The sequence below is a fragment of the Oncorhynchus gorbuscha genome, unplaced genomic scaffold (genome assembly GCF_021184085.1).
Source record: "Oncorhynchus gorbuscha isolate QuinsamMale2020 ecotype Even-year unplaced genomic scaffold, OgorEven_v1.0 Un_scaffold_585, whole genome shotgun sequence".
In the NCBI taxonomy this organism is placed as follows: Eukaryota; Metazoa; Chordata; class Actinopteri; order Salmoniformes; family Salmonidae; genus Oncorhynchus; species Oncorhynchus gorbuscha.
The window spans coordinates 183,995-199,025 of NW_025745419.1; the positions used below are offsets into that span (position 1 = coordinate 183,995).

The 15,031-nt window shown below is 48.6% G+C and overlaps 1 protein-coding gene across 1 annotated transcript in view; it reads left to right on the forward strand.

Moving 5' to 3' along the window:
* LOC124018864 (Na(+)/H(+) exchange regulatory cofactor NHE-RF1-like) overlaps window positions 1-15,031 on the forward strand; it is a gene marked incomplete at its 5' end in the record, with an annotated part of 84,715 nt that overhangs the window by 52,482 nt on the left and 17,202 nt on the right. Inside the window, one exon of the mRNA XM_046334172.1 lies at window positions 1,064-1,282. Coding sequence (XP_046190128.1) covers window positions 1,064-1,282 — 219 coding nt within the window. The remainder of the gene's footprint in view (window positions 1-1,063; window positions 1,283-15,031) is intronic.

The following is a 15,031-nucleotide window of genomic DNA, read 5'->3' on the forward strand; positions in this document are numbered from 1 at the left end:
TTTTTACCCCACTGTATGGACATTCCTGGGGTGTGATAACTATTTGATTTCTTTGACAGTCATCTTACTGTAACAACATCAGGATGATCTGTCACGGAGGATTTCTCTCTCTGCTCATATGGCTTTAGTACATGTGCTGGTGTTGTACATACTATGTGTGGGTATCTTCAATCTGTTCTGCTTCTCTGACTCAAGTTGAACAGGATTTACAGTAGATAGGTAGGGGTCGTATCTTCAATCTGTTCTGCTTCTCTGACTCAAGTTGAACAGGATATACAGTAGATAGGTAGGGGTCGTATCTTCAATCTGTTCTGCTTCTCTGACTCAAGTTGAACAGGATATACAGTAGATAGGTAGGGGTCGTATCTTCAATCTGTTCTGCTTCTCTGACTCAAGTTGAACAGGATATAGAGTAGATAGGTAGGGGTCGTATCTTCAATCTGTTCTGCTTCTCTGACTCAAGTGAAACAGGATATACAGTAGATAGGTAGGGGTCGTATCTAACAGGATATACAGTAGATAGGTAGGGGTCGTATCTTCAATCTGTTCTGCTTCTCTGACTCAAGTTGAACAGGATTTACAGTAGATAGGTAGGGGTCGTATCTTCAATCTGTTCTGCTTCTCTGACTCAAGTTAAACAGGATATACAGTAGATAGGTAGGGGTCGTATCTAACAGGATATACAGTAGATAGGTAGGGGTCGTATCTTCAATCTGTTCTGCTTCTCTGACTCAAGTTGAACAGGATTTACAGTAGATAGGTAGGGGTCGTATCTTCAATCTGTTCTGCTTCTCTGACTCAAGTTAAACAGGATATACAGTAGATAGGTAGGGGTTGGGATCAAGCAGAAGACACATTTCATTTCCCTGTGATAATGGACAACATATTAAACACATTAGTGGTGTTTGTTTGGTAGAGAACACAAACAAGCAATAAAGACCATTGGAGGGATCCAAACTTCTTCCTTCTGCACGTACATCTGACAGGACTTCTTTGAATACTCAGTAGTGTATATGACTCAACTGTAGATGATATTGTGTATCTTTCTCTCTGTTCACTACAGGAGGCTCTGGCCCATGTTAATGCCCATGCCCAGGTGGCACGGACACCAGTGGACCCATCGGAGCTGTTCCCCAGGCTGTGCCATCTGGTGCGGGCCGAGACTGGCTACGGCTTCAACCTGCACAGTGAGAAGTCCCGGCCGGGCCAGTACATCCGCTCCCTGGACCCTGGGTCTCCAGCCGACCACGCCGGGCTCAGACCACAGGACAGACTCATAGAGGTGAGGAGAAAGGGGATGGGTGAAGGAGGGGAGAGGAGAGGGGGATGGGTGGAGGAGGGGAGGATTGGTGTCGAAAGAGGGCAAGTGGTTAGAGACTGAAGAAGACAGGTGGGGGACTGTGGAGCTCCATGAAGGGGTTTATTTTTCATGAAGGTGAGGAGGAGGCTGGGAAGAAGGGCTAGTCCAGGAGGAGGATAGAGGTGCAGGGGATTGGTGGGAAGAGGGAGGAGGGAGTCTGATGTCTTAATAATCATGGAACTATGGACCAGTAGAGGCTTGGTTTGTAAACTTTAGACAAGTGGTGAGAGAGAAGGAGACAGATTCCAATCAGCTAGTTTACATTGGTCCTAATGAGACCCTAATGAGGTGTGCTTTGAGAAATGGGGTTGGAACATCTAATTAACGGGGTTTATAGAACAGAGAGAGAGGGGGTGGGGTGATTGAACATGTGTCTGAGATAAGGGATACAGAGTGAGACCCCAAGAGGCATTTTACTCCCCTATGTACATGCAAATGTATGTGTGCTTGCTTGTGAATGTTTGGGTTTATCAGTGTGTGTGTACACAGGTGTGACCTCGTGTGGCAGCAGTCTCAATGCGCATCCTTCATGCGTGTGCAGGGCCACATGTGCCTGGTTTAACCCCTCTAACGATAACACTGCTATAACACGGCATGGACCCCAGCCTCATATCGCACATGTTTTAGTTGAGATTAAGGAGGACAGGCTGATAGGGGGGAGAGGTTGTTCATCAGTCTGAAAGCGGGATACAGACGAGAGAGAAACATATGAGGGCTGAATGTGTGGGAGAAAGAAGGGATGGTGGGAAAGCAGAGGGATAGAAGGAGACACAGGAGAGAAGCAGACGTGTGAAACATTCTGATCCTGCTCACCATACACCCTCTCAATCAGACCCCGGACACATTCCCATGAGCCCTGACCCCAGAGCAGTACATCAGGGCCTAACAAGGCCACACAGGGCCAAAGCAGGGTCAAATACAGGGTCAGGCAGGGTCAAATACAGGGTCAGGCAGGGTCAAATACAGGGTCAGGCAGGGCCAAATACAGGGTCAGGCAGGGCCAAATACAGGGTCAGACAGGGCCAAATACAGGGTCAGACAGGGCCAAATACAGGGTCAGACAGGGTCAAATATAGGGTCAGGCAGGACGTAAAATACACTGCATCAAAAACATAGGGTCAAATGAAAGTCACACAGGGTCAAACAGAATCTAGCTTGGTTTAACTAAACCTAACCTGGCTCGTAGCGTTACCATGACGTTACCATGGCGTTGTGGTGAAAACACAAGGCTGGAAACAGTAACAACAGTGTAATATGGCAGGCAGAGCAGTTGGATACAGTAGACCCCAACAGGGTCAAAGAGAGACTCACACACACATGCACGGCTATACCATTCCAGTCCTGCCCATACAGTACGAGTAATACGGACAGCTGCACACACACTGGCAATAGAGGGAGGAGTTGCTTTCAATGCTTTGATGTGCCTCTGTCTGTCCAGCAACAGGAAACAGGGAGAGTGATCTGTAGCTATGGGAGCTAGCTTCCTGTGTCTGTTAGATGACAATAACAGGCCAGGTCACTCCCTGTCTATGTGCTCTATGGTCCATAAATAGGTTTTATCATGTTTATATAGAGACTAAAAAGTCCCTGCCCTGCAGCCGAAGACACACATCCAGAGAGAGAGACAGAGAGACCTCGATCTTCTGCACAGATTCTGTCAGACCTGGGCCCTGACAGTACATCTCAGTAAGACAAAAATACTGGTGTTCCAACAAAGGTCCAGTTCCTAATAAAACCCCTTAAATTGAAATGTAATTGACAGAGATACCCTTCCCTGAATCTGAATACACACACCCAGGGAGAGAGACAGAGATACCCTTCCCTGAATCTGAATACACACACCCAGGGAGAGAGACAGAGATACCCTGCCCTGAATCTGAATACACACACCCAGGGAGAGAGACAGAGATACCCTGCCCTGAATCTGAATACACACACCCAGGGAGAGAGACAGAGATACCCTGCCCTGAATCTGAATACACACACCCAGGGAGAGAGACAGAGATACCCTGCCCTGAATCTGAATACACACACCCAGGAGAGAGACAGAGATACCCTGCCCTGAATCTGAATACACACACCCAGGGAGAGAGACAGAGATACCCTGCCCTGAATCTGAATACACACACCCAGGGAGAGAGACAGAGATACCCTGCCCTGAATCTGAATACACACACCCAGGGAGAGAGACAGAGATACCCTGCCCTGAATCTGAATACACACACCCAGGGAGAGAGACAGAGATACCCTGCCCTGAATCTGAATACACACACCCAGGGAGAGAGACAGAGATACCCTGCCCTGAATCTGAATACACACACCCAGGGAGAGAGACAGAGATACCCTTCCCTGAATCTGAATACACACACCCAGGGAGAGAGACAGAGATACCCTTCCCTGAATCTGAATACACACACCCAGGGAGAGAGACAGAGATACCCACCCTGAATCTGAATACACACACCCAGGGAGACAGAGATACCCTTCCCTGAATCTGAATACACACACCCACCCTTCCCTGGGAGAGAGACAGAGATACCCTGCCCTGAATCTGAATACACACACCCAGGGAGAGAGACAGAGATACCCTTCCCTGAATCTGAATACACACACCCAGGGAGAGAGACAGAGATACCCTTCCCTGAATCTGAATACACACACCCAGGGAGAGAGACAGAGATACCCTTCCCTGAATCTGAATACACACACCCAGGGAGAGAGACAGAGATACCCTTCCCTGAATCTGAATACACACACCCAGGGAGAGAGAGACAGAGATACCCTTCCCTGAATCTGAATACACACACCCAGGGAGAGAGACAGAGATACCCTTCCCTGAATCTGAATACACACACCCAGGGAGAGAGACAGAGATACCCTTCCCTGAATCTGAATACACACACCCAGGGAGAGAGACAGAGATACCCTTCCCTGAATCTGAATACACACACCCAGGGAGAGAGACAGAGATACCCTTCCCTGAATCTGAATACACACACCCAGGGAGAGAGACAGAGATACCCTTCCCTGAATCTGAATACACACACCCAGGGAGAGAGACAGAGATACCCTTCCCTGAATCTGAATACACACGCCCAGGGAGAGAGACAGAGATACCCTGCCCTGAATCTGAATACACACACCCAGGGAGAGAGACAGAGATACCCTTCCCTGAATCTGAATACACACACCCAGGGAGAGAGACAGAGATACCCTTCCCTGAATCTGAATACACACACCCAGGGAGAGAGACAGAGATACCCTTGCCCTGAATCTGAATACACACACCCAGGGAGAGAGACAGAGATACCCTTCCCTGAATCTGAATACACACACCCAGGGAGAGGGAGAGAGACAGAGATACCCTTCCCTGAATCTGAATACACACACCCAGGGAGAGAGACAGAGATACCCTTCCCTGAATCTGAATACACACACCCAGGGAGAGAGACAGAGATACCCTTCCCTGAATCTGAATACACACACCCAGGGAGAGAGACAGAGATACCCTTCCCTGAATCTGAATACACACACCCAGGGAGAGAGACAGAGATACCCTTCCCTGAATCTGAATACACACACCCAGGGAGAGAGACAGAGATACCCTTCCCTGAATCTGAATACACACACCCAGGGAGAGAGACAGAGATACCCTTCCCTGAATCTGAATACACACACCCAGGGAGAGAGACAGAGATACCCTTCCCTGAATCTGAATACACACACCCAGGGAGAGAGACAGAGATACCCTTCCCTGAATCTGAATACACACACCCAGGGAGAGAGACAGAGATACCCTTCCCTGAATCTGAATACACACACCCAGGGAGAGAGACAGAGATACCCTTCCCTGAATCTGAATACACACACCCAGGGAGAGAGACAGAGATACCCTTCCCTGAATCTGAATACACACACCCAGGGAGAGAGACAGAGATACCCTTCCCTGAATCTGAATACACACACCCAGGGAGAGAGACAGAGATACCCTTCCCTGAATCTGAATACACACTGAATACCCAGGGAGAGAGACAGAGATACCCTTCCCTGAATCTGAATACACACACCCAGGGAGAGAGACAGAGATACCCTTCCCTGAATCTGAATACACACACCCAGGGAGAGAGACAGAGATACCCTTCCCTGAATCTGAATACACACACCCAGGGAGAGAGACAGAGATACCCTGCCCTGAATCTGAATACACACACCCAGGGAGAGAGACAGAGATACCCTTCCCTGAATCTGAATACACACACCCAGGGAGAGAGACAGAGATACCCTTCCCTGAATCTGAATACACACACCCAGGGAGAGAGACAGAGATACCCTTCCCTGAATCTGAATACACACACCCAGGGAGAGAGACAGAGATACCCTTCCCTGAATCTGAATACACACACCCAGGGAGAGAGACAGATCTGAATACACCTTACCCTGCCCTGAATCTGAATACACACACCCAGGGAGAGAGACAGAGATACCCTTCCCTGAATCTGAATACACACACCCAGGGAGAGAGACAGAGATACCCTGCCCTGAATCTGAATACACACACCCAGGGAGAGAGACAGAGATACCCTTCCCTGAATCTGAATACACACACCCAGGGAGAGAGACAGAGATACCCTGCCCTGAATCTGAATACACACACCCAGGGAGAGAGACAGAGATACCCTTCCCTGAATCTGAATACACACACCCAGGGAGAGAGACAGAGATACCCTTCCCCTTCCCTGAATCTGAATACACACACCCAGGGAGAGAGACAGAGATACCCTTCCCTGAATCTGAATACACACACCCAGGGAGAGAGACAGAGATACCCTTCCCTGAATCTGAATACACACACCCAGGGAGAGAGACAGAGATACCCTGCCCTGAATCTGAATACACACACCCAGGGAGAGAGAGACAGAGATACCCTTCCCTGAATCTGAATACACACACCCAGGGAGAGAGACAGAGATACCCTGCCCTGAATCTGAATACACACACCCAGGGAGAGAGAGACAGAGATACCCTTCCCTGAATCTGAATACACACACCCAGGGAGAGAGACAGAGATACCCTGCCCTGAATCTGAATACACACACCCAGGGAGAGAGACAGAGATACCCTGCCCTGAATCTGAATACACACACCCAGGGAGAGAGACAGAGATACCCTGCCCTGAATCTGAATACACACACCCAGGGAGAGAGACAGAGATACCCTGCCCTGAATCTGAATACACACACCCAGGGAGAGAGAGACAGAGATACCCTTCCCTGAATCTGAATACACACACCCAGGGAGAGAGACAGAGATACCCTGCCCTGAATCTGAATACACACACCCAGGGAGAGAGACAGAGATACCCTTCCCTGAATCTGAATACACACACCCAGGGAGAGAGACAGAGATACCCTGCCCTGAATCTGAATACACACGCCCAGGGAGAGAGACAGAGATACCCTGCCCTGAATCTGAATACACACACCCAGGGAGAGAGACAGAGATACCCTTCCCTGAATCTGAATACACACCCAGGGAGAGAGACAGAGATACCCTTCCCTGAATCTGAATACACACACCCAGGGAGAGAGACAGAGATACCCTGCCCTGAATCTGAATACACACACCCAGGGAGAGAGACAGAGATACCCTGCCCTGAATCTGAATACACACACCCAGGGAGAGAGACAGAGATACCCTTCCCTGAATCTGAATACACACACCCAGGGAGAGAGACAGAGATACCCTTCCCTGAATCTGAATACACACACCCAGGGAGAGAGACAGAGATACCCTGCCCTGAATCTGAATACACACACCCAGGGAGAGAGACAGAGATACCCTTCCCTGAATCTGAATACACACACCCAGGGAGAGAGACAGAGATACCCTTCCCTGAATCTGAATACACACACCCAGGGAGAGAGACAGAGATACCCTTCCCTGAATCTGAATACACACACCCAGGGAGAGAGACAGAGATACCCTTCCCTGAATCTGAATACACACACCCAGGGAGAGAGACAGAGATACCCTTCCCTGAATCTGAATACACACACCCAGGGAGAGAGACAGAGATACCCTTCCCTGAATCTGAATACACACACCCAGGGAGAGAGACAGAGATACCCTGCCCTGAATCTGAATACACACACCCAGGGAGAGAGACAGAGATACCCTGCCCTGAATCTGAATACACACACCCAGGGAGAGAGACAGAGATACCCTTCCCTGAATCTGAATACACACACCCAGGGAGAGAGACAGAGATACCCTGCCCTGAATCTGAATACACACACCCAGGGAGAGAGACAGAGATACCCTTCCCTGAATCTGAATACACACACCCAGGGAGAGAGACAGAGATACCCTTCCCTGAATCTGAATACACACACCCAGGGAGAGAGACAGAGATACCCTTCCCTGAATCTGAATACACACACCCAGGGAGAGAGACAGAGATACCCTTCCCTGAATCTGAATACACACACCCAGGGAGAGAGACAGAGATACCCTTCCCTGAATCTGAATACACACACCCAGGGAGAGAGACAGAGATACCCTTCCCTGAATCTGAATACACACACCCAGGGAGAGAGACAGAGATACCCTTCCCTGAATCTGAATACACACACCCAGGGAGAGAGACAGAGATACCCTTCCCTGAATCTGAATACACACACCCAGGGAGAGAGACAGAGATACCCTTCCCTGAATCTGAATACACACACCCAGGGAGAGAGACAGAGATACCCTTCCCTGAATCTGAATACACACACCCAGGGAGAGAGACAGAGATACCCTTCCCTGAATCTGAATACACACACCCAGGGAGAGAGACAGAGATACCCTTCCCTGAATCTGAATACACACACCCAGGGAGAGAGACAGAGATACCCTTCCCTGAATCTGAATACACACACCCAGGGAGAGAGACAGAGATACCCTTCCCTGAATCTGAATACACACACCCAGGGAGAGAGACAGAGATACCCTTCCCTGAATCTGAATACACACACCCAGGGAGAGAGACAGAGATACCCTTCCCTGAATCTGAATACACACACCCAGGGAGAGAGACAGAGATACCCTTCCCTGAATCTGAATACACACACCCAGGGAGAGAGACAGAGATACCCTTCCCTGAATCTGAATACACACACCCAGGGAGAGAGACAGAGATACCCTTCCCTGAATCTGAATACCCTGCCCACACACCCAGGGAGAGAGACAGAGATACCCTTCCTGAATCTGAATCTGAATACACACACCCAGGGAGAGAGACAGAGATACCCTTCCCTGAATCTGAATACACACACCCAGGGAGAGAGACAGAGATACCCTTCCCTGAATCTGAATACACACACCCAGGGAGAGAGACAGAGATACCCTGCCCTGAATCTGAATACACACACCCAGGGAGAGAGACAGAGATACCCTTCCCTGAATCTGAATACACACACCCAGGGAGAGAGACAGAGATACCCTTCCCTGAATCTGAATACACACACCCAGGGAGAGAGACAGAGATACCCTGCCCTGAATCTGAATACACACACCCAGGAGAGAGACAGAGATACCCTGCCCTGAATCTGAATACACACACCCAGGGAGAGAGACAGAGATACCCTTCCCTGAATCTGAATACACACACCCAGGGAGAGAGACAGAGATACCCTTCCCTGAATCTGAATACACACACCCAGGGAGAGAGACAGAGATACCCTTCCCTGAATCTGAATACACACACCCAGGGAGAGAGACAGAGATACCCTTCCCTGAATCTGAATACACACACCCAGGGAGAGAGACAGAGATACCCTGCCCTGAATCTGAATACACACACCCAGGGAGAGAGACAGAGATACCCTTCCCTGAATCTGAATACACACACCCAGGGAGAGAGACAGAGATACCCTTCCCTGAATCTGAATACCCACACACCCAGGGAGAGAGACAGAGATACCCTTCCCTGAATCTGAATACACACACCCAGGGAGAGAGACAGAGATACCCTGCCCTGAATCTGAATACACACACCCAGGGAGAGAGACAGAGATACCCTTCCCTGAATCTGAATACACACACCCAGGGAGAGAGACAGAGATACCCTTCCCTGAATCTGAATACACACACCCAGGGAGAGAGACAGAGATACCCTTCCCTGAATCTGAATACACACACCCAGGGAGAGAGACAGAGATACCCTTCCCTGAATCTGAATACACACACCCAGGGAGAGAGACAGAGATACCCTTCCCTGAATCTGAATACACACACCCAGGGAGAGAGACAGAGATACCCTTCCCTGAATCTGAATACACACACCCAGGGAGAGAGACAGAGATACCCTTCCCTGAATCTGAATACACACACCCAGGGAGAGAGACAGAGATACCCTTCCCTGAATCTGAATACACACACCCAGGGAGAGAGACAGAGATACCCTTCCCTGAATCTGAATACACACACCCAGGGAGAGAGACAGAGATACCCTTCCCTGAATCTGAATACACACACCCAGGAGAGAGACAGAGATACCCTGCCCTGAATCTGAATACACACACCCAGGGGAGAGAGACAGAGATACCCTTCCCTGAATCTGAATACACACACCCAGGGAGAGAGACAGAGATACCCTGCCCTGAATCTGAATACACACACCCAGGGAGAGAGACAGAGATACCCTTGCCCTGAATCTGAATACACACACCCAGGGAGAGAGACAGAGATACCCTTCCCTGAATCTGAATACACACACCCAGGGAGAGAGACAGAGATACCCTGCCCTGAATCTGAATACACACACCCAGGGAGAGAGACAGAGATACCCTGCCCTGAATCTGAATACACACACCCAGGGAGAGAGACAGAGATACCCTTCCCTGAATCTGAATACACACACCCAGGGGAGAGAGACAGAGATACCCTGCCCTGAATCTGAATACACACACCCAGGGAGAGAGACAGAGATACCCTTCCCTGAATCTGAATACACACACCCAGGGGAGAGAGACAGAGATACCCTGCCCTGAATCTGAATACACACACCCAGGGAGAGAGACAGAGATACCCTTCCCTGAATCTGAATACACACACCCAGGGAGAGAGACAGAGATACCCTTCCCTGAATCTGAATACACACACCCAGGGAGAGAGACAGAGATACCCTGCCCTGAATCTGAATACACACACCCAGGGAGAGAGACAGAGATACCCTGCCCTGAATCTGAATACACACACCCAGGGAGAGAGACAGAGATACCCTTCCCTGAATCTGAATACACACACCCAGGGAGAGAGACAGAGATACCCTTCCCTGAATCTGAATACACACACCCAGGGAGAGAGACAGAGATACCCTGCCCTGAATCTGAATACACACACCCAGGGAGAGAAGACAGAGAGACCCTTCCCTGAATCTGAATACACACACCCAGGGAGAGAGACAGAGATACCCTTCCCTGAATCTGAATACACACACCCAGGGAGAGAGACAGAGATACCCTTCCCTGAATCTGAATACACACACCCAGGGAGAGAGACAGAGATACCCTTCCCTGAATCTGAATACACACACCCAGGGAGAGAGACAGAGATACCCTGCCCTGAATCTGAATACACACACCCAGGGAGAGAGACAGAGATACCCTTCCCTGAATCTGAATACACACACCCAGGGAGAGAGACAGAGATACCCTCCCTGAATCTGAATACACACACCCAGGGAGAGAGACAGAGATACCCTTCCCTGAATCTGAATACACACACCCAGGGAGAGAGACAGAGATACCCTTCCCTGAATCTGAATACACACACCCAGGGAGAGAGACAGAGATACCCTTCCCTGAATCTGAATACACACACCCAGGGAGAGAGACAGAGATACCCTTCCCTGAATCTGAATACACACACCCAGGGAGAGAGACAGAGATACCCTTCCCTGAATCTGAATACACACACCCAGGGAGAGAGACAGAGATACCCTTCCCTGAATCTGAATACACACACCCAGGGAGAGAGACAGAGATACCCTTCCCTGAATCTGAATACACACACCCAGGGAGAGAGACAGAGATACCCTTCCCTGAATCTGAATACACACACCCAGGGAGAGAGACAGAGATACCCTTCCCTGAATCTGAATACTGAATCACACCCAGGGAGAGAGACAGAGATACCCTTCCCTGAATCTGAATACACACACCCAGGGAGAGAGACAGAGATACCCTTCCCTGAATCTGAATACACACACCCAGGGAGAGAGACAGAGATACCCTTCCCTGAATCTGAATACACACACCCAGGAGAGAGACAGAGATACCCTTCCCTGAATCTGAATACACACACCCAGGGAGAGAGACAGAGATACCCTTCCCTGAATCTGAATACACACACCCAGGGAGAGAGACAGAGATACCCTTCCCTGAATCTGAATACACACACCCAGGGAGAGAGACAGAGATACCCTTCCCTGAATCTGAATACACACACCCAGGGGAGAGAGACAGAGATACCCTTCCCTGAATCTGAATACACACACCCAGGGAGAGACAGAGACAGAGATACCCTTCCCTGAATCTGAATACACACACCCAGGGAGAGAGACAGAGATACCCTGCCCTGAATCTGAATACACACACCCAGGGAGAGAGAGACAGAGATACCCTTCCCTGAATCTGAATACACACACCCAGGGAGAGAGACAGAGATACCCTGCCCTGAATCTGAATACACACACCCAGGGAGAGAGACAGAGATACCCTTCCCTGAATCTGAATACACACACCCAGGGAGAGAGACAGAGATACCCTGCCCTGAATCTGAATACACACACCCAGGGAGAGAGACAGAGATACCCTCCCTGAATCTGAATACACACACCCAGGGGAGAGAGACAGAGATACCCTTCCCTGAATCTGAATACACACACCCAGGAGAGAGAGACAGAGATACCCTGCCCTGAATCTGAATACACACACCCAGGGAGAGAGACAGAGATACCCTTCCCTGAATCTGAATACACACACCCAGGGAGGGACAGAGATACCCTTCCCTGAATCTGAATACACACACCCAGACAGAGATACCCTGCCCTGAATCTGAATACACACGCCCAGGGAGAGAGACAGAGATACCCTGCCCTGAATCTGAATACACACGCCCAGGGAGAGAGACAGAGATACCCTGCCCTGAATCTGAATACACACGCCCAGGGAGAGAGACAGAGATACCCTGCCCTGAATCTGAATACACACGCCCAGGGAGAGAGACAGAGATACCCTGCCCTGAATCTGAATACACACGCCCAGGGAGAGAGACAGAGATACCCTGCCCTGAATCTGAATACACACGCCCAGGGAGAGAGACAGAGATACCCTGCCCTGAATCTGAATACACACACCCAGGGAGAGAGACAGAGATACCCTGCCCTGAATCTGAATACACACATCGCATTTGCAAATGAGAACTTGTTCTCAACTAGCCTACCTGGTTAAATAAAGGTGAATTATTATTTATTTTTTTACAATTCTACGTCTATGCATTATCTTCCCCAACATGTCTGCAAAGCAGCATTCAGCAACCAGCTGTGACATTCCACCACGTCATATTCAAGAAGGTATTTGTAGATCAAGAAGCTGTATTGGTGTCCTCCTCTGAACACAACAGTTAAACGCCTTGACCTTCTCCTTTCCTGTATGAATGGGGCTCAACAGTATCAGCTGTGTTTTGACAGGACCGAGTGAAAGGGATTTCTAATGAACATAGTCTGGGTGTACAGTTTCAGCTCAGAGTGGTTCGTCTATAGTCATTGAAACCCTGTCTGTGTTAGCTAGATTAGCGCTAAGTGAAGTTACTCCCTACCCACTGATTCAGGGTCCCTATAATCAGTGGTGGAAAAAGTACCCAATTGTCATATATTAATCAAATTAAAGATACCTTTATTTAACCAGGTAGGCTAGTTGAGAACAAGTTCTAATTTGCAACTGCGACCTGGCCAAGATAAAGCATAGCAGTGTGAACAGACAACACAGAGTTACACATGGAGTAAACAATAAACAAGTCAATAACACAGTAGAAAAAAAGAGTCTATATATATTGTGTGCAAAAGGCATGAGGAGGTAGGCAAATAATTACAATTTGGCAGATTAACACTGGAGTGATAAATGATCAGATGGTCATGTGCAGGTAGAGATATAGGTGTGCAAAAGAGCAGAAAAGTAAATAAATAAAAACAGTATGGGGATGAGGTAGGTAAACATGGGTGGGCTATTTACCGATAGACTGAAAGTCACCCAGTAAAATACTCGAGTTAAAGTTTTAAAAAACGCTTTGGTTTTGAATATACTTAAGTATCAAAAGTAAATGTAATTGCTAAAATATACTTAGGTATCAAAAGTAAAAGTATAAATAATTTCACATTCCTTATATTAGGCAAACCAGATAGCACAAGTTTCTTGTTTTTCAATGTACGGATAACCAGGGGCACACTCCAACACTCAGACATAATTTACAAATGAAGCACGTGTGTTTAGTGAGTCCGATGCTCTCTTGATAAGTGCGTCGACCATTTTCCTGTCCTGCTAAGCATTGAAAATGTAATGACTACTTTTGGGTGTCAGGGAAAATGTATTAAGTAAAAGGTACATCATTTTCTTTAGGACTACAGTGGAGGAAAATTTTAAGCTGTCAAAAATATCAATAGTAAAGTACAGATACACCAAAAAACTACTTAAGTAGTACTTTAAAGTATTTTTACTTAATTACACCATATATACAAAATTATGTGGACAACTCTTCAAATGAGTGGATTTGGCTATTTTAGCCACACCGTTGCTGACAGGTGTATAAAATCCAGCTCACCGCCATGAAATCTCCCTAGACAAACATTGGTAGTAGAATGGCTTTATGGGAGAGCTCAGTGACTTTCAACGTGGCAGCATCATAGGATGCCACCTTTCCAACAAGTCAGTTCATCAAATGTCTGCCCTGCTAGAGCTGCGCCGGTCAACTCTTAAGTGCTGTTATTGTAAAGTGGAAACGTCTAGGAGCAACGACAGCTCAGCCACGAAGTGGTAGGCCACATAATCTCACAGAATGGGACTGCCGAGTGCTGAAGTGTGTGGTGCGTTAAAATCATCCATCATCGGTTGCAACACTCACTACTGAGTTCTAAACTGCCTCTGGAAGCAACATCAGCAGCACAACAACTGTTCGTCGGGAGCTTCATAAAAATGGGTTTCCATGGCCGAGCAGTCGCACACAAGCCTAAGATCAACAGCAATACCAAGCGTCAGCTGGAATGGTATAAAGCTTGGACTCTGGAGCAGTGGAAACGCGTTCTCTGGAGTGATGAATCATGCTTCGCCACCTGGCAGTCTGACGGACAAATCTGGGTTTGGCGGATGGCAGAAAAACACTACCTGCCCCAATGCATAGTGCCAACGGTAAAGTTTGGTGGAGGGGAATAATGGTCTGGGGCTGTTTTTCATGGTTTGGGCTAGGCCCCTTATTCTAGACGATTCTGGGCTTCCAACTTTGTGGCAACAGTTTGGGGAAGGCCCTTTCCTGTTTCAGCATGGCAATGCCCCAGTGCACAAAGTGAGGTCCATACAGAAATGGTTTGTCAAGATCAGTGTGGAAGAACTTGACTGGCCTGTACAGAGCCCTGAC